Source organism: Camelina sativa, chromosome 11, assembly GCF_030686135.1.
Source record: "Camelina sativa cultivar CO46 ecotype springtype chromosome 11, ASM3068613v1".
NCBI classification, from domain to species: domain Eukaryota; kingdom Viridiplantae; phylum Streptophyta; class Magnoliopsida; order Brassicales; family Brassicaceae; genus Camelina; species Camelina sativa.
In genome coordinates, this window is record NC_141890.1 from 16727473 (window position 1) to 16746088 (window position 18616).

General features: G+C 36.6%; 2 protein-coding genes and 3 pseudogenes across 4 annotated transcripts; all 5 read left to right on the forward strand.

Moving 5' to 3' along the window:
• Positions 1-274: 274 nt before the first annotated feature.
• Positions 275-1240, forward strand: LOC147934099 (blue copper protein-like). The gene has a single exon (XM_087472053.1). The coding sequence runs from the start codon at positions 275-277 to the stop codon at positions 1238-1240; it is 966 nt and encodes a 321-aa protein (XP_087328179.1).
• A 1299-nt stretch (positions 1241-2539) lies between these two features.
• LOC104720322 (uncharacterized protein At2g29880-like) lies at positions 2540-4666 on the forward strand (annotated as a pseudogene).
• Positions 4667-10579: 5913 nt separating this feature from the next.
• On the forward strand, positions 10580-12570 carry LOC104773252 (sorbitol dehydrogenase-like; annotated as a pseudogene). Its single transcript, XR_015570559.1, has 4 exons — positions 10580-10826; positions 11411-11763; positions 11864-12083; positions 12177-12570. The product of XR_015570559.1 is annotated as a sorbitol dehydrogenase-like (transcript).
• A 318-nt stretch (positions 12571-12888) lies between these two features.
• Positions 12889-14686, forward strand: LOC147934100 (putative F-box/LRR-repeat protein At4g15060; annotated as a pseudogene). Its single transcript, XR_015572834.1, has 3 exons — positions 12889-13882; positions 13970-14110; positions 14195-14686. The product of XR_015572834.1 is annotated as a putative F-box/LRR-repeat protein At4g15060 (transcript).
• Positions 14687-16319: 1633 nt separating this feature from the next.
• LOC147934101 (putative F-box/LRR-repeat protein At4g15060) lies at positions 16320-18010 on the forward strand. Its single transcript, XM_087475932.1, has 3 exons — positions 16320-17273; positions 17361-17501; positions 17590-18010. The coding sequence occupies exons 1-3, from the start codon at positions 16347-16349 to the stop codon at positions 17884-17886; spliced, it is 1365 nt and encodes a 454-aa protein (XP_087332058.1). The 5' UTR covers positions 16320-16346; the 3' UTR covers positions 17887-18010.
• Positions 18011-18616: the final 606 nt, after the last annotated feature.

An 18616-nucleotide genomic window follows, 5' to 3' on the forward strand; every position in this document is an offset into this window, starting at 1 on the left:
GAGTTTCGGTCCAAGCTGGGCATTCTCGATCTCCATGTTCCAGCTTGAGGGGGGTATTAGGATATTATTCGATAGCACAAATCATATCCCGCACATTCTATAATTACACTTATTAGTTTCCTTAAGTTTCCCTAACTAGTCTTGTTGACTACGTTTCTGTTTTGTATATATCCTTGTAATGGTTTTCCAAAGAAGATATCCAAAGATCAATCATCTTCTTCCTCTGATTCTACAATCGTTCAACTTCTTCTTCCTATCCATACAATCCGAAATCATGGCCACCAAGAAGATCTTTGGCTTCTTACTCCTGATCATGTTTCTCCTTAGTTGCACCTCGGCTAAGCTATACACAGTTGGTGGTGACTATGGATGGACTGTGAAAGACGACACGTGGGCTGAACATAAGCAATTCCACGTCGGAGATTCCCTCGTCTTCGAATACGATCAGAACGTCAACGACCTCGCTCAAGTTTCCAGCGTTTTAGAATATGATTCATGCGATTCCTCTTCTCCTAAAGTTGTTTACAACACCGGATACGATGTCGTAACCTTCAAGGAACCAGGACATCATTACTTCATCACCTCAAATCAAATTCAATGCGTCAACGGACTTAAACTCGACGTTCTTGTCGTCCATGACCCGTCACGTCCAATTCCTTCTTCACCACCACCACCGAGCAAGAACCATGAACCGTCACGTCCAGTTCCTCCTCCACCACCACCGAGCAAGAACCATGAACCATCACGTCCGATTCCTCCACCACCACCGAGCAAGAACCATGAACCTTCACGTCCAGTTCCTCCACCACCACCGAGCAAGATAGGAAGGATCTACAAGGTAGGTGATTCGAAAGGATGGAGCGTCTACTACAGTTACTACTATTACAAGTGGAGTAAAAATAAACAATTTCGTGTTGGAGATACTCTCTATTTCGAGTACAACAAGGACATCAGCGACGTTAGAGAAATCAGCGATGATTTTGACTTCAAATCATGTGAATCGAATTCTACTGTAGCCGTGTACAAGACCCGACACGATCTCGTTATGCTCACTAAACTAGGAGTGCATTATTTTGTAAGCTTGAAGACCGGTCTTTGTCAGGCTGGCATTAAGCTTCGAGTCACGGTGCAACCATCAACCGAAGACGTTACTTTGCCGGATCTTCCCAAGAAGCTCTCACCTATTAACCGCTGCAACAGGTGGAGGTGGTGGTTATGCATTATCAGACCTCATCACTAAGCATTCGGATCAACTAACTAATCAACGGTGGCGATTTTAAGGGTTATTAAGAGTTTTTGTTTTTTTTTAGTTTTCTTTTTGTTTTATTCGTTTAGTGCTTGAAATATACGTTGTTTCGTTTAAATTTTGTCATATACTTTTCTAAAATTTTCGACGTTTCTATTTAGGATTTTAATTGAGTTAGGTGTATTTCAAAATTCAGCGTTATTCAATTAGGTATTTTAGAAAATACAATAAAATCTGATGTTATTGGATTTAACATTTGTTGGATGATTTTAAAGCACTTATAACATCGCTGTTATTCTATTTCTAATGGATTTTGTTTCACTTTAGATTTCAATATATTTTACATCCAAAACATGAACAAATACAATCCTAACAATTTTTAAGTATTTCATCTCTTTTCTCATAAGTATCTCTCCGGATGAAATCAATAACATCTGGTGACTTCGTCATCGTCGTCATCATCGTTGTCGTTATCGTCGTTATCGTCGTCATCGTCGTCACAGTCGTCGTCGTCGTTGTCGTGTTGTTGTTATCATCGTTGTGATTACGCGAAATTTGACTCTGAAATTTTCTTCAGGTTTATCTCTTCCTTGTTTCATAAGTTATTATTGTTTCTTCATGGTTTTTTTTTTCTAAATTACCAGTGGACTGTGATTACGCGAGACAGAGAAACGCTAAAGGAGCTGCTGAATTTGATTGGAACATATGGAATGTGCATGTCTTTAGATGCAGAGGAAGCTAGGTTTCAAGTATCACTAGAAGCAGCAGAGCAGCAGAGGAAGCTATGTTTCAACTGTGAAAAAAGTATCGTCTTAATCTTTATGCTTAATGTGAAAAAAGTAACTGTGATTGTGCTGGAAATTAAAAACAACAAAAGAATAACTTACCCATGCTCTTAGTAAACGCCAACACTAACCCATCATCTGGCTCTTCTCATGCTCTTAGTAAACGCCAACACTACTTAGTAAACAGCAACGATTTTCATCCTACTACTACATTAGTAAATGCCAACACTAACCCATCATCAGGCTATCCTCATGCTCTGCAAATTGTCTCTAAGAATGTAGAAACTACTCCTATATATAGTCTTCCAAAGTGATGTTACAGGAGCTACTACCATCACTTTATCCAATCGTCATTGAAGCTTTTTAGTGTCCTCTTCTCCAGCCACGGTAACTGTCCCGACTACTCCCCTAAATTTGGTTTCATTGGTAAATGAGACTGTGAGGGATAGTATCTTAAGTAGTAAGCAATCAATTTGCTGCCGTCGACATGAGAGTATATAGTAACAAGATGGATGATGAATCCTCTCAAAGGACCCAAGGAGGAAAGGCAATCAAGCTTACTCAAAGAGCCCAAGAAATGCAATGGACTACGGTAGCTGGGCGTGGTATGTTGATACTACATCACGTTGGACCAATGGCTTAGAGATTATGAGGAGTAAAAATAAGCTATGAGTTCTTCTTCTAGCTTGGTGAGTTAAGCCAACGTTGGTTAGAAGAAGCAATAAAGTTGGAAGAGCTTAAGCTGAAGAAGTAGGAAGCTCGAGAATTTGCAGCATAGGAAGGAAAATTTTGACAAAAACAAATGAAAAAACACTGAATTTCATTTTGATTTTTATTTAATTAAAACTAAACACTGCTTAAAAAAAATTGAATTGATCATATCAAATCTTTAAATATCTTGAGCTTAATTAAAATCTTTAATTTTGTAACAAATAGTTGACCACCGTATTTGATAAAAATATTATATTATATTTGCATTTATATTATATATGCCTTTTTTTTTTTTTAATTCTCTGTTTTGATTACAAACGATCTTGCTGCTCTCTATCCTTCCACTTGTTGAACCTTCTTCACTATCTTGATGCCACTAAATTAGCTAACCTCATTTCACTCGTTGAACTTGGTGCCACTAACTTAGCCAACCTCATTCCACTAACTAAATCCTCATAAACGAAATTGGTGCCACTAAATTAGACAACTTCTTTAAAAGTCTATATAACACAGTAAGAGAAAAGAAGATGCGCCACTGCAATCTTAAGTAATTGTTCTCGTATATCTTTTTTCTTTAAGTTATTAATCTATGGCAATTTTCTATCACACTTTGATACAGTTGCTTTTTCCTGTTTGTCTTGTAGGTTACACTGTTATCTTGTTCAGCCTCATTGGGTTTCACGTGTAAGTTCATCTTTTGTATTTTTGTGAGATTATTAGTTACCTAATTAATTATCGTAGTATCATACATGACTAAACTTTAAATTTAATTATTTGTTTCATACATAATCTATACGTATTCTCAAATGATACTTGATATTAAAGTTTATAGGTTCTTAGAATATATGTTTACATTTGATAAATGTTATTTTACTAGATGTATAATGGGATGTCATTTTACTAGAAGCATAATGGGAGATCCGCAACCACAAGGAAAGAAAAAAGGACCATATGAAACGTGGAATGCACGAGAAACAAAAATGTTGATCAGGCTCCTCACAGAAGGTATCAAACAAGGTTGGCGTGATACAAGTGGTTGTATAAGCAAGATGACAGTGGAGAAAAAGATTCTGCCTGTTTTGAATTCTGCACTTCAGTGTGAGAAAACTTATAACAACTATCAAAGTAAATGGAAGAATTTGAAAAATCGCTATAATAGCATGCTAGAGCTGATTCGGTTTAGTTCTGGATTTGGGTGGGATCCCGTAACTAAAAAGTTTACAGCTTCTAACCATGTGTGGGATGATTACGATAAGGTAACTGAGTTTTTATATTTTTATAATTGTTTATTTTAATAATTAGTAATATTATAATATTTTTTTTATAGGCACATCCATGTAAAAAAAGCATGCGTGATGAAACATTTGAAGACTATGAAGATTTACAGCTAATATTTGATGTTGGATTAGCTACGGGAAAAAATGTTGTTGGCTTAGGAGATGATATTGACGCCCAAATATGCGAATATGGGAAATATCCATGCGAATTATACTCAAGTATCTTTGGAAATATGGGAAATTTAGATGGATCTCAAGCATCAGTGTCAGAGAGATTCAAGTATGCCACAAAGCAAAGGGGGCCAGAGAGATAAACAACTTCCTAAAAAAAGAGCTAAAAGTGGAGATGGTGAAGACTCTGATAATTCGAATTCAAGCATGGATAGTGTCCGTATGGAAAAGACGTTCACTGAAATAATTGAGGTAAGCAATCAAGTTGTTAGCTTGATACAACAAAGAGAAGCCACTCAAGAGAAGCTGAGAAGAAAAAGAACAATTTATGGGAAGCTATTTAAGAAATTTCTGATTTGGAGGAAAATGTTCGTTATGATACATTGAATGAAATTCTAAAGTCGAGGATGAAAGAAGTGTTCATCAGCATGTCTATCCAAGAACGTATGTGTTGGATAAGACGCAACGTGTATTGATGTTTTTTTTTGGTTGGTAGAAAACTAATGTTTTTTGTTTTTTTTTTGTAGTATTTCCTTTTTTCCTAAAAATTGTTTGCTTCATTTGAAATCTACATTTTTTTTTTTTTTTTTTTTTTTAAATTATTGGGTAAATCTGTTCTCAATGAGCTTGAATCGGTATCATAGATCACTGTAAATCTTTAACTGAGGATCAAGGTGATTTCCAGAACTTTGGTAGCATGCTCATACGAAAAAAACAAAAAAGAAAAGACAGGTTCCAATGTTAAATGGAGATTCCATTAATCTTATGTGTGGCTCACAGTAAGATTCCCACTTTGGTTATAATTACTGTTTAAAATAGTACGAGGACTTAAGAAAAGAAAGAAATCTAATAGACTTTCAAATTTTGAGCCGCATGTAATTTATTTATAAATAACTCACACCTTCATAATTCAATCTCGATCGTTTGATAACGTAGCTGCCTTTTATACTGTAGTCAAGCTACTTTAATACTATATATTAATGTTAATTTTCATTTTTATCATTATATTATTAAATCGATTTAATAATATATAGTCAAGTTCTATCTTACTTGAGTTTACCTCAAATCTTTACTATAGATTTTCTCCAACAAATATTCAACATAGATTTATTATATTCTATTTTCTGTTTTGATTACAAAATATATTTTCAGAAGTCTATGTTACGTCAAAAGGAAAAAACCAGATCATCTTTATCAGAAGTTTCATCTTCCTTCTCCTCTGAAATTGGCTTCTCATCGACTTTAGTTTTTTCCTTCAACTGTTTCACATTTAAGATCGTTTTCTGAGTTTTTTTGAAACTCTTAATTATTTAAATAAATAAAATATTTCATACATGACTAATAAAAACTATTTGTTTCGACCCGACCTGTTTTTTATAAATAATTAATAATAATAATAATAATAATAAATAAATACTCTATAGCTGGTGAATCCATACCCGTTAACCACCTAACCACAACACACAACAGCGGATAACATAGACCATAACAATAAACCAATCATTATCCAATAATTAAATAACTAATAATCAAAGTATAACAATTCCAATAACCAAACATTAGGAAACATAAAACCAGCAACCTAACAATGTTGTACTGACCCAACTCTAGCAATCTAGCAATGCCAGACAACAATCAATCGAGTCTCTAGAACATCCTCCTCTTCATTGTCTTGATTCCACGATCACACTTTGCCTTTACCTGCATCACAAACACAAATTGAGATACATGAGTATTTGATAAACACTCAGTGTGGCAATCCTCTCATCTACTGGACTATACACACAAGCAACTGTGATACCAATGTTCTAAACAATCAACAAACAAAGCATACAAACCAGGAAGGCAAATATCATCTCGCTGGAAGGGAGGTGTCGACCAACACCAACCAAGTGTCGACAGACACTGGCTCTTGGTGTTGATCGACACTACCCCACAGTGTCGATCGATGCCGCTTCACTGGTGTCGATCGACACTACCTCTGCAACCACGATCCGCACGAAGCCGATAGTCGAATCTCGCTCCCAAACTCCACCAAATCGCCCAATACTAAAAACCCAAGCCATATACATCTCTAGGAACCTGTAGCAATCAATCCCAGCAAGAAAACACACAAAAACAGCAACAAACAAGCAAGAACAAAGAATCACAGGCTTAGATCAGCCATGGTCATGCACTCACCTCTTTGCATGAAGATTCTGACCAACAACAACGAATCCAACCCTCCTAGCAAGCTCCTAACTCCTTCCTAGCCTTGGATCTCTCAAGAAACAGCCAAGAATCTCACCAATCTCTCTCGAAAGCTCAAGAACAATGTTTTATCCCTTTTCTCTCCAAAACAACAAAGCGGCGACCAAATAAACTTCCCAAAACCCTTCTTGTCGTCGAAACCCACTTAAGTAACCCGGTTCAATGGTTTTCCAAACCAAACCGAACCAAATCAATTAATAAATCAATATGGTCGAACTAGAAAACATTGGTGTCGACCAACGCCCCCTTTGGTGTCGATCGACACCCACCCCCAAAACGCAGAGTTTGGTTCGCGGGTGTTATAATTCTCCCCCAATAACATAGATTCATCCTCGAATCTCAAACAATCATCAGTCAAGGACTCCCGTGTAACCGTCTCCACGGCCCGCACTCCTCCGACCGAACTACGAAAGGTCACCTCTAGGCGATATACTCACGTTCCAAGTATTATTTGCTCTCGACTTTTGGACTTTCCTCTACTCACAGGCCTAAACCTTGAGTTTTTATTGGCTCCTCATCAGGCTGAAGCCTGCATGCCATGATATTGGCTCCTCCTCGGGTCGAAGCCCGCATGCCATAATATAGAGAATTCCAATAATCGTCTCTCGGGTTGCCACCCTACAGCACGCCCCCGGATCATCATCCGAAGTCGATATACCAACCATACTCTCAAGCCACAAAGACTTAGAATATGATAGTACTAGGAGAACCGAAGTCCCCCAAGAGCCGTGAGCAAACAATTCTGAACACGTCTAAGTCCTATCCCTAACCAGGTTTCCTTCCCGTGGCTCATGTAGAACAACACAATACCCTACCAACCACATATCCCTCATTGGAATACCTCATGACCACACAAGGATCATCTCAATGCCACAAGGGCCGCCACATATCTCCTCGATGACAATCCAGATGAACCTTATGCCGATGCCACTAATCCATCCCCAAGATAACGTCATACATTTCCACAGGACTGATAAGCAAATCCGCTGGCCATGACTCTCCTGCGATCTGAATATCAATACCTCTCGCCCGTCCAATCACTCTCAGAAACTTGCCTCCAGCAACTCTGACCACTCTGGCTCGCTCTCCGAGATCTCCTCTGATATCTGCACTCTCTGCACACTGCGGAGTAATGAAGCTATGAGTAGCTCCAGAATCAAACATAACGTGGGACTTAAACCCGCCGACCAACAGGGTCCCTACACAAACCTCATATGTTGAGAACCTACCTTTTTATCACAGACAAAACATAAAATCTGAACTTTCTAAGAATTCACAAAGACAGAGTATCAGAAATTATACATGTGATCGCCCTGGCACTGGTTCCACCAGTCTCTTTAGTCGTGTAAACCCGTGGCGCCTGCTCAATTTGTGTCACCTGCTGCCCTCCCGGCTGCACCTGCTGCAACGCTGCCACTGCCATCGGCTGCAACTTGGGGCACAAGGGCTTGATGTGCCCTGGCACCCTGCAATGATAGCATACACGAGCCGCTTCCGTCGGAGCACTCCTCTTGGGACAGCTAGAAACCTTGTGATCCATGCTCCCACAACCGAAGTAACCCGCACCAATCGGCTTCTGCATAGCCTCCCACCTCCTCTTGGTTCCCTGCACAGGCTTGCCACCCTTGCTAGAACCTCCATGATACTGAGCCTCTTTAGACTAAACTACTGGACAAACCGCCACTGACTGTGCCCAGATGTCCTCTTCGATCTCTGCCGTAGTCTCAACCAGCTTTGCACGTGTAGCATAACTCCGCCCTCTACACTGAACCCTCAAATCATCACGTAGGGCCCTCAAAAACCTCATGATCTGAGCCTCCTCAGACTCCATAGCCCGAGCCACATATCTCAGAAGTCGACTGAAATCCAAGTCAAGCTCCCGCATTGACCGAGTCCCCTAAGCTAGCAGAAGGAACTGCACCTCAGACCAATCTAGTGCCTCTCTATGAAAATACTTGCGGTTGAACTCCAAGACGAAGTCAGCCCAAGATATATCCCTCTACACTCTCCTAGCAGCCACAAAACTCCAACACAATTGAGCATCTCCAATAAGGTTGTGAACCGCTATATCAACCCAAAACTCCTCAGGGCATATGAGAGACTGGAAGTTACGTTCCACTCTCGTCCTCCATGCATCAGCAACTATAGGATCAGTACCTCCCGAAAACCGCTCGGTACCAATATGGTTCATCTCTCTCAGCATGCTCACATAACGAGAGTGAACCCCTGCATCCGCAGCCACTGGCTGTTGTACCCCCGCCGCCACTGGCGGCACTACCGGTGCTTGAGCTGGTACCAATCCCGGTAACCGCTCCACCAACTGTGCTAACAAGCCCGCAAGATCGACACCAGGGACTCCACCCGCTGGGACTCCCACACCCAGAACCCTAGCATCACCGGCCACTGGAGCATCAACACCGCCCCCTCCGGCCACACTCATGGAATCCTCCTGGACACCCTGCGACTCGTCAACACCCTCAGCTGTCACACTCTAGTCCGCAGTCTGCTCTTTATCACCACCTATAAAATGTCTTTTCAACAAATTAAACAAATTTTATGTTGTTTAGCGTAATTATAGTTCTTATAATTACTAAAATTGTTTTGTGACATAATTTCTTTAACCATGAATTTTTTTTACTCCAAAGATATTTTGGATGAACAACTGGTGAAAATTATCTACTCTATTACAATGATTTTATGACCAACCCAATCAAAGTTAAGAAATTGAATGAAAGTTAATATAACATAATAAAAATAAAAATAATCATGATGGTATATATAAAGCCTTAGATAATTCAGATATACAAAATATAAACTTTATAAAAAATCCAAAACATGATATAAGTCATAATCACGTTAAGGATGTCTGCCTTATTTAATCCTTAGAAGTATCTCATTGTACCAAAACTACTTAGAACTATGACCTCATCTCAAATATTCTAAGTTCTCAACTTATTTCTAGCCGAATCAAAAGTTCTCATATATTTCTCTATATACCTAGATTTAAACGGTTTACAAACTAAATTCAATAGAAAACCACATAAATCAGGTTTGAAATCAATTTTAAAACGGTTTATCGTTCCAATTTCCCAAATTACAAAATCGCTTCTCAATTCCTCGGTCAAGCATCTCTTGTTTTAGTATCGGAGTCATTGACATTATACAGAAGAGAAAACTCTAGATTTTGACCAAATACATCAACCAACTGATCTTTAAAACTTATAACGCTACTAACTGTAGAATTACTTTTGGAACCTCCATCAGTATCTCCATCCTCGATTAATTTAGCGGGCTTTATATACTTTGATTTCATTTCATTGCATCTGATAGCTTCCATTGAAGAACCCGCACGAATAAAATATCCAAAATAGATCGACAAAATTATATCAGAAAAAAAAATCAAAGATTAAAGCTTTTGATATAAACATGTAAATTTTATCTAGATATAATGTTATTTTCTTAATTAGTTGTTCCTATTATGTTTCAAAAATAATAATTCTTTTGACATAACTTATGTTATTTTGTGAAGTAATCTTAGTGCAGTGGGAGGAGGTAAGTCCATTTGTAGAAGACACCATCACACCAAAGATCCGTTTCCTACGATTGTAGGAATTTGGCTAATGGGCCGGCCAATTGTGGCCCAATTGTTGACAAAAAAAAAATTTATGTTATTTTTTAAGATTTGTTATTCACTATTTCTTGATTAACAATAATACACATATAATATAATTTTTTGATTTAGGAAATTTTTTTTTAAGATATAAAAATGTAAATATTATGTAGATTTAATGTAATTATTTTAATTAGCTATTTTAAAAAATAATAATTTTTATGTTATTATCTTAGTTAACTGTTTTGACAAATAATAAATTTTTGATACATATCAATATCACGTGAGTGTACTTGACACGTGTCATGATCTTATTAATGACTAACTTTGAAAACCCAATATTATTATATTAAATCTCTTAAAAAAATAAGTCCAACTGTTTAGGCTTAATATTTAAGAACCGGACCTCTTTTTTCTTTACTTAGACTTTCTCCATCGATAAGCTTTGAATCAAAAAAAATAAATCAGAAGTAAAAAGAAAAAAAACATAAGGAAGCCCTTATATAGTATACCCGATTATGTTCAAAGAGAAGGTATGTGTTGTAATGCTGTTGGTCGAACTAACTAATAGAAAAGGAAAAAAAAATCCTCTAAACTCAATTTCTTTTCCTCTCTCTCTCGCGATTGAATACCCGAAACGACGAAGGAATTTGGAATCAGAAGGCAGGGAAAAACTGAAAGAGAATCATCTCGATCCGGTGGCGGTGACGCTGAAGGAGAAGAGTAGAGAGGTTGAGAGGTAAAAGATAAGCTTTGGAGGATTGTTTATCAAACAGGTAAATTCAGATTTCAAATTCCTTTACCAAATTGAAGTTTTTGATTTGATTCATAGCAAAAACACTTTAAATTAAGGTTTTTCCATGCAAGTTCCTCGCTGATTCGATTAAATAGCAGTAGCATCTATATTGAGGGTTCTTGATGTCGTTTGAGTCAATTAGTTTGGGAAAATTGAAATTTTGAATTGATTTCTCAAACTTCTGATATTTCCCAAATGTTTTGGATTCTACTCTCTCGAATTCGTTAATTGACGACAAGTCTGAAGGAAACGGTGATGAAGAAGACAATTTCTCACTTCAAAGAGCTTGGCTTTTGTTACTCGTTTCACTGTTGGGATCTTGAAAAAGTTATGCCCTTTTGTTGTTTGATTAAATGCCCCAATGAGATTATCCTAAATCTGATCTCTGTATCCCAATTAGGTTTCTATGATTATCTTAGAAGGGCTGAGCTAAAGTTTCGATTTTTTAAAACTTGATATATGCATTTCTAAAGTTTGTTTTTTGTATGTTTCTGTAAAATTTTGCTTTGGGTTTTGGTGAATGAAGAGATATATGTTAATGACATGTTGCTCTTAAATGGACAGGACCTGAAGAAAATGGCACTGTTTCCTCTTCACCATGAAGTTCCTTGTAAAGGAGAAGTATTGTTTGATTCAAATGGTTCAAGACGTTTTTCGTCTGGTGGTAGCAGTAATGTTCTTAAACATAGAACAATGGCTGATGCAACCAAGCTTGGCAGGGATTGTAGGATGAAGAGTTGTAAAAAACCAATCCCGTATTGCTATTCGCTTAGAGGGAATTATGCTTGGTTAGGGCGTCATCAGAGAACAAGGTTACCAAAAAGAGAATTCAACTGTTAGATTCTTACCAAAAAGAGAATTCAAGGTTACCAAAATGATGATGATCAGTCAGAAGATACATTGAACTTCTATGTTGTGTAAGAACTCTTAAGCACTTCTTGTTCCTTTTTGATGCAATGCCACAAGGTTCTTATTGATGCTTAAAAATCTCTTTTATTGTCTCCATTAAAATTGTAGGAGCATATTAGCATTCATAAATGTTGGTGTGTGTCTGTTGGTTCTGAGGTTGAACAAATTCAGAAAGCTATGGGGCAAACATTGATGTGACATTCGATGGTGCGGGTTTTAACAAAACCATGTCGACAGCATTAGCAGCCACTCAGTGTGGTGGTAAAGTCTGTCTTGTTGGAATGGGTCATGGTATAATGACTGGCCCTCTCACTCCTGCAGCTGCAAGGTAACCTCTTTTGAATATTTACAATAACCAATAAAGTAAGAAACTCTGAAAACCATCGCATGATCCACAAGTAAATGTGTTATTTTGAGACAGGGAGGTAGATGTGGTAGGTGTATTCAGGTACAAGAACACATGGCCTTGTGTCTTGAGTTCCTTACAAGTGGTAAGATTGATGTAAAGCCACTCATAACCCACAGATTCGGTTTCTCTCAGAAGGAAGTGGAAGATGCCTTTGAAACCAGTGCTCGTCGGAGCAATGCCATCAAAGTTATGTTCAATCTCTGAAAACAATCTCCATTTATGAATTCATCATTTTATTACAATTAAATATATTACAATCTCGGTTTGGGGCAAATCATTATTACAATTAATCATTTTCTCCATTTATGAATAGCACTTTTTCTACTGTGTAAAATGTATTATGTTTGTTTTATGATTTGTATGTTTAAAAATTAATTAAATGCAATATTTTTTTATTTTTATAAAATCTTAAATGTTTAATCTATTTAAACTTTTAAATTTTCAAAAAACAATATTTTCAAAATAAGAGACCCATATTTATATACTACGATTGGAGGATACAATTTTAATTAAGAGATCAAGGTTCTTAGAATTTAAAACAGTACACAATTAATTCATAAATAAATGAAACAGTGAATAAGAACTTCAAAATATGAACCTCCCATTGGCCTTGCTCTTAGGCTTAATAAAAAGATCATAAGTATTTTATTTTGGGTTTCTTTTGTTCCTCTATTTTTATTTCCCTCGCCTTAACCAATGTTTCGTATTCTACAAATTGGTGTTTATGTCAACGATCGGAGAATCTTCGTTAAACCCGAAAAAGAGTTTTGGAGATTGTGAAGACGTGGATAATATAAGTCAATTGCCTGATGAATTGCTATTGAAGGTACTATTGTTTCTCCCAACAAAAGTTGCTGTAAGCACAAGTATATTATCCAAGCGATGGGAGTTTCTTTGGATGTGGTTGCCTAAGCTTGAGTACGATTCAATCTATTACTCATATAATGATCCCCTAAGTGTAGGGCTTGATCCAGTATGGTATTATGAGCAATCAAAGTACGAACGTGAAAATCTGGTGAATTTTATTTATTTTAATCTGCCATTACATAAAGCTCCCGTCTTAGAATGCTTTCGTCTCAACTTTAGCTATGGACCAAATCGAATAGTTAAACCTGAAACTGTTAGTATGTGGGTTGTAATCGCAGTTTCTCGCTGTGTCCGTGAGTTAAGCCTCAAACTTATTGATTGTACGAATTACCGGTTCACTATATTACTGAGTAGTTTGTATACCTGCAAATCGCTTGTGATCTTGAAACTCATAGACGACATACTCGTGCATGTACCTCACATGGCTTGTCTCCCAAACTTAAAAACTTTGCTCCTTCGACGTGTGATTTACTCAAATGACAATCTTTTTACCGACTTCTTTCCAGTTGCCCTGTTCTTGAGGATCTATTTTTGGAACAACATAAATATCACTGTCTTAGAACATTGAGGGTGTAAGTGTCCCATCTTTGCAGAGACTAACCCTAAAGATATCAAGAGGTGATAGGTTCGATGAGCTTGTGATAGACACTCCTTCTTTGAATTATTTCGAAGTTACGGATTATAAAGAAAAATATGTAACTGAGGACGATAGCTACTCCTTCGAATTCAAAGATATGCCTAACTTGGAGGACGCGTATATTGATTCGACGTACCCCGATATCGAAAAGTTTGTTAGATCAGTCACATTCGTCAAGCGGCTTTCATTATGCATACCAGTCAATGCTGAAGAGGTAATCTGTTTACATCTATCTACCAATCTCATTTTAGAACACTTTTTGAGGTTATCTTGAGGTTGAATCCTTTTTCATCATGTGCAGGCGTTGTATCGTGAAGGTATTGTCTTTAACCAGCTAAAACATCTGAAGCTATGTCCATGCGATCCAAATTGGTCGAAACTACTTGTTCGGTTACTTAAAGATTCTCCTAATTTACAAGAGTTAGAGGTCTATATGAATGATGTAAGTTTCTTCCATAGAGTCCTTCTGTTTTGGTTTAATTTAACGTAACTTATGTTTAAGCCATGCTCTAATGTTTGATCTCAGGACCATAAAGAGAGTAATCTGGATCCACTGCTTCGCTGGGATAATGAACTGAATTGTGTTCCTGAATGCTTGTTATCGAGTCTTGAAACTTTCAAGTGGACAGGGATACAAGGATCACCAAAAGTGATAGATTTGGCAAAATACATCTTGAGAACTGCTCGTTGCCTAAAGGCTGCGACAATCTGGTTCCGGTCTGCTCTAGAGACTGAAGATGAACGTGAGATGGTGATCCAGGAGCTGGTACTTTCTTTTCGAGGTTCGAAAACAACTCATACTACTTTGTTGTTTTCATTTATATGAACCGTACGTGATGATCACCTCAATGCCGCCAGTGTTGATAGTTTGGAAATTGCTTCCCAATTTTTAGATCTTGGCTTCGACAAAGCGATTGTTATGACTTATAATTATGTGATCAAAGATGTAACTCTTGAAGAACAATCATTATCTTTCAACAGTGCCTAAACTATTATCATTCTCTACTGTTTCATTGTGGTTGCCAACGTATAATACTAACAAAACAAGATTAGTGATAAATAAATTGTGATAATTTCAAAGTGCTAAGCTAATATTTTGCCATCCTAATGTGTACTTAATTTTTCTTTAGATTAAACAAAATATATTAGCAATTTGAAAAACCAAAACTTGGTTTAGAACAAATAAAAAAAAAATTTCCGTTTTGGTTTTTTATAAATTTAAACATACGTACGAGACAGTTAAAACTTAAAAGCAATAGGAATGAAATGATTTACAAGAGTAAACGAGATTTAACACGGATAATTTGAGAAAATATGAAGGTTTTTTTGTTGGTCAATATTTAAACCGAAAATTTATGTACGAATTTTTTTTTTTATTTTTTATTAATGACTACTCGTGCGCAAATATATATCTCTGATAGCGAAATCCATATTTTCTACTGTAACTCTTTTCTAAAGAGCAGATTCCACTCTAATATTTCTCTGCTTAACTGTTAGTTAACTGCTGATGATAATAATAATTTCTTAAACAAAGCCAAACTTTAATTATTGTTCTTTTTCAGTTTCCTACACCTGCTCAGCAACAAATGATTCTACTGTAAAACCTCTGTTACAGATACAGTCGAGTTCCCCCCATTGAGAAAGTCACATACTCATGGTAGTGGGTAGTGGATAGTGGCTTGAACGTCTTTCCCCCATTGAGAAAGAGAATCTTGTTTTGATTAACCAGTTGATTGGACGGTGACTATAATGTCTTGATGACCATTGAGGGCCGGGTGGGAGAAGAAAACACATAATTTTTTATAAATATATATAGTATCACGTCCTATATATATTCAGGTAACTTTAAACCTCAACCTCATAAACAATCAGGACATTATAAAAAAAAAGTAGGCACTGATAGCAAATTATAACAGCATGGAATTTGTAAATGCGATGGTACTCGAAATTTGGCAATATACCATGAACGACTACCCAAAGAATCATAACATTTTTGTTTGATAGTGTTAGATTTTGGTTTACATACACTACCCTTATTTAAGTAAGTCAAACTGTTATTGAATGCTTAAATAGAAATTATTTTATTAAACAGGACGACGTCGTTTTTTCGAAATGACGTCGTTTGAAAATATTTAAATACTTCTAGGGTTTGAAGATAAAACATGATACATGTTTTTAGAGAGAAAGAAAAGAGACGATTTCAATGGATAGCAGAGGGTAAATGGCGGCGGAGTTTTTACGAAATTCAAAATTTAGAAGCAAGCGAAATCAAATCCGATTTAAATCATAACGCAGTTTGATGCTCCTTTTTGCGTCGAGAACATGAGGTAAGTTGATACAATTATGATTTTTACATAATCGGAGAAATGGGTGACATTAAATTTGTTACATATGGAACATAAATGACTTTGTTGGATATATGTTTGTTAAAGATTTTACATAAATATGGTATCAAAGTATTGAGTGAACATTTACGATTAAATTTAAGGAATTGACATTCATGAAAATTAAATTAAGAGGACAAGCATGTTTGTCGGCCTAGGCCTTAGATATATCATCCCAACTCCCAACCAATGACATTTTAAGATTTTCTTCGGTTATCTTATGTTCTTCTTTGTTATCTTATGTTCTTCTTTGGTATTGCAATTAAGACAGCGCTTAAGTAATTGACAAGAGAAATGGCAAGAGAATCAACGATGAGAAGAAAAGATAAATGTCAAGATTCTAAAGATAAGGACAAGATTAGTGGGTTGCCTGATGAATTAATCTTGAAGATACTACTGCTTCTCCCAACTAAAACTACAGTTAGCACGAGTATTTTATCCAAGCGATGGGAGTTTCTTTGGATGTGGTTGCCTAAGCTTGAGTACGATTGCTCCGATTATTCTGCTGCTGAGCAAGAGAGGTTAAAGCGTTTTATAAATCTGAATTTGCCATTTCATAAAGCTCCAGTTATAGAAAGCTTGCGTCTCAAGTTCAATGGACCAGTACCAACATTTGAGCCTCAAGCTATCGAACTATGGGTTGCATTTGCAGTTTCTCACTGTATCCGTGAGTTAAGTCTTGCCTTCAGAGGAATTCATTCATTTTATTTTATGAGGCAGCCTGCTAGATTGCCTAGTAGTTTGTATATATGCAAATCGCTAGTGATCTTGAACCTGAATGACGATGTTCTCATCGATGTTCCTCGCATGGCATGTCTCCCCTTCTTGAAAACTTTGCTCCTTCGACATGTGACTTACTCAGATGAGAATTCTCTTACGAAACTCCTTTCTTGTCCTGTTCTCGAAGATCTAGTGTTGGAACGAAGTGAATTTGACTATTTTGGAACATGGAAGGTAAATGTCCCCTCCTTACAGAGACTAACTGTTGAGATAATAAGAAATAATGATTTTCGTGAGCTTGTGGTAAGAACTCCTTCTTTGAAGTATTTCAAAGTTACTGAGGATTATAGTGAGAATGGTAGTTTCTCCTTCTCTTCTAACACTATGCCCAAGCTGGAGGAAGTGGAAATTGATTCTGTATACCTTGGTTTTGACAAGTTTGTTACATCAATCACATTTGTTAAGCGGCTTTCATTATGCGTAGGAGCCAATCCCCTTGAGGTAATATATGTTTTCATTTCAATCTCATTTTAGGACACCAAAGGAGGTTTTCTTAATGTTGCATGAATCCTTTGCCGTCGTGTGCAGGCGTTATATCGTGAGGGTATTGTCTTCAATCATCTTAAACATCTAAAGTTGTGTCAATGTGATTATGATTGGTCAAAGTTACTTGCCCAGTTACTCAAAGATTCTCCAAATTTACAAGAGCTGGAGGTCTATCTGCATGATGTAAGTTTGTTCGTTTAAAGTCATTTTCTTATGCTTTAATTTATTTCGATTAATGTTCTCTTTTTTTTTTTTTTTTAAATTATCTCAGGGTCATGAAGAGGGTTATTTCCATCCACTGCTTCCCTGGGAGGATGAACTAAATTGTGTTCCTAAATGTTTGTTATCGAGTCTTGAAACTTTCAAGTGGACAAGGATGTTTGGGACGGAGAAAGAGAGACATCTGGTGAAATATATCTTGAGAAATGCTTATTGCTTGAAGACTGGGACAATCTTGTTTTTGGACGCTCCAGAGAGACGAGTTCCAGTTGAGATGATGATCCAGGATTTGTTACTCTCTCCTAGAGGTTCAACAACATGCCAACTCGTACTTAATTGTGAATTTTGATCAGTGGCTGTTTTACTTTCTATGAACTTTGATGATCTTTGATGAACTTTGATGATCGTGACAGTTTTTTAGTTTCTTCCCAATTGTTTACGGAAATTTAGAAAGGCCCTTTTGGTTCCACAAAGATATTGTTATCAGTTATAATTATGTGACCAAAGCAATTGGTCTCTCACTTCTATTTTTATCGAATGTAAAGGTTGGCAACAGTAGAGTGAAGTTTGTTCCTTTTTTTTTTTGGGTCAACTTGAAATTTGTTCTTCATGCATGGTATTTTAATTAAGTAACCAAAAAAAAAAATGTGGTCATGCTATTTTTGAGTCTCTTACACGACTTTGATCTAGCTATATAACCCTTATTGATACATGCATTGATATATTTATTTTTAATATTACAAAAAAGTTATTCCCATTGAGGAAATCATGCAAATGTCCGAGCTTCGTAGTTCGGAATCGGTGTTTCTTCCTGGATCTCTCTCTTTTTGGTTTTCACTTCTGCTTTCTTATCTTGTGTGTAGTGTTATAGTGTTTGTTGTTCTCCTTAGATTTTCTTCATTTCTGCTACTTGTAGTTCTGTCCAAAATTTGCGGAAATTGTATAAAAACTTAATCTTGATACGGAAAAAAAAAAAAATCATAAGTACCCAAACTCACCACTCTTATCTCCAATGGACCTATATTAATTTGCCTTTGTTTCTGTGTCTCCTGTACTGCTGGAAACATAGTCCAAACAAT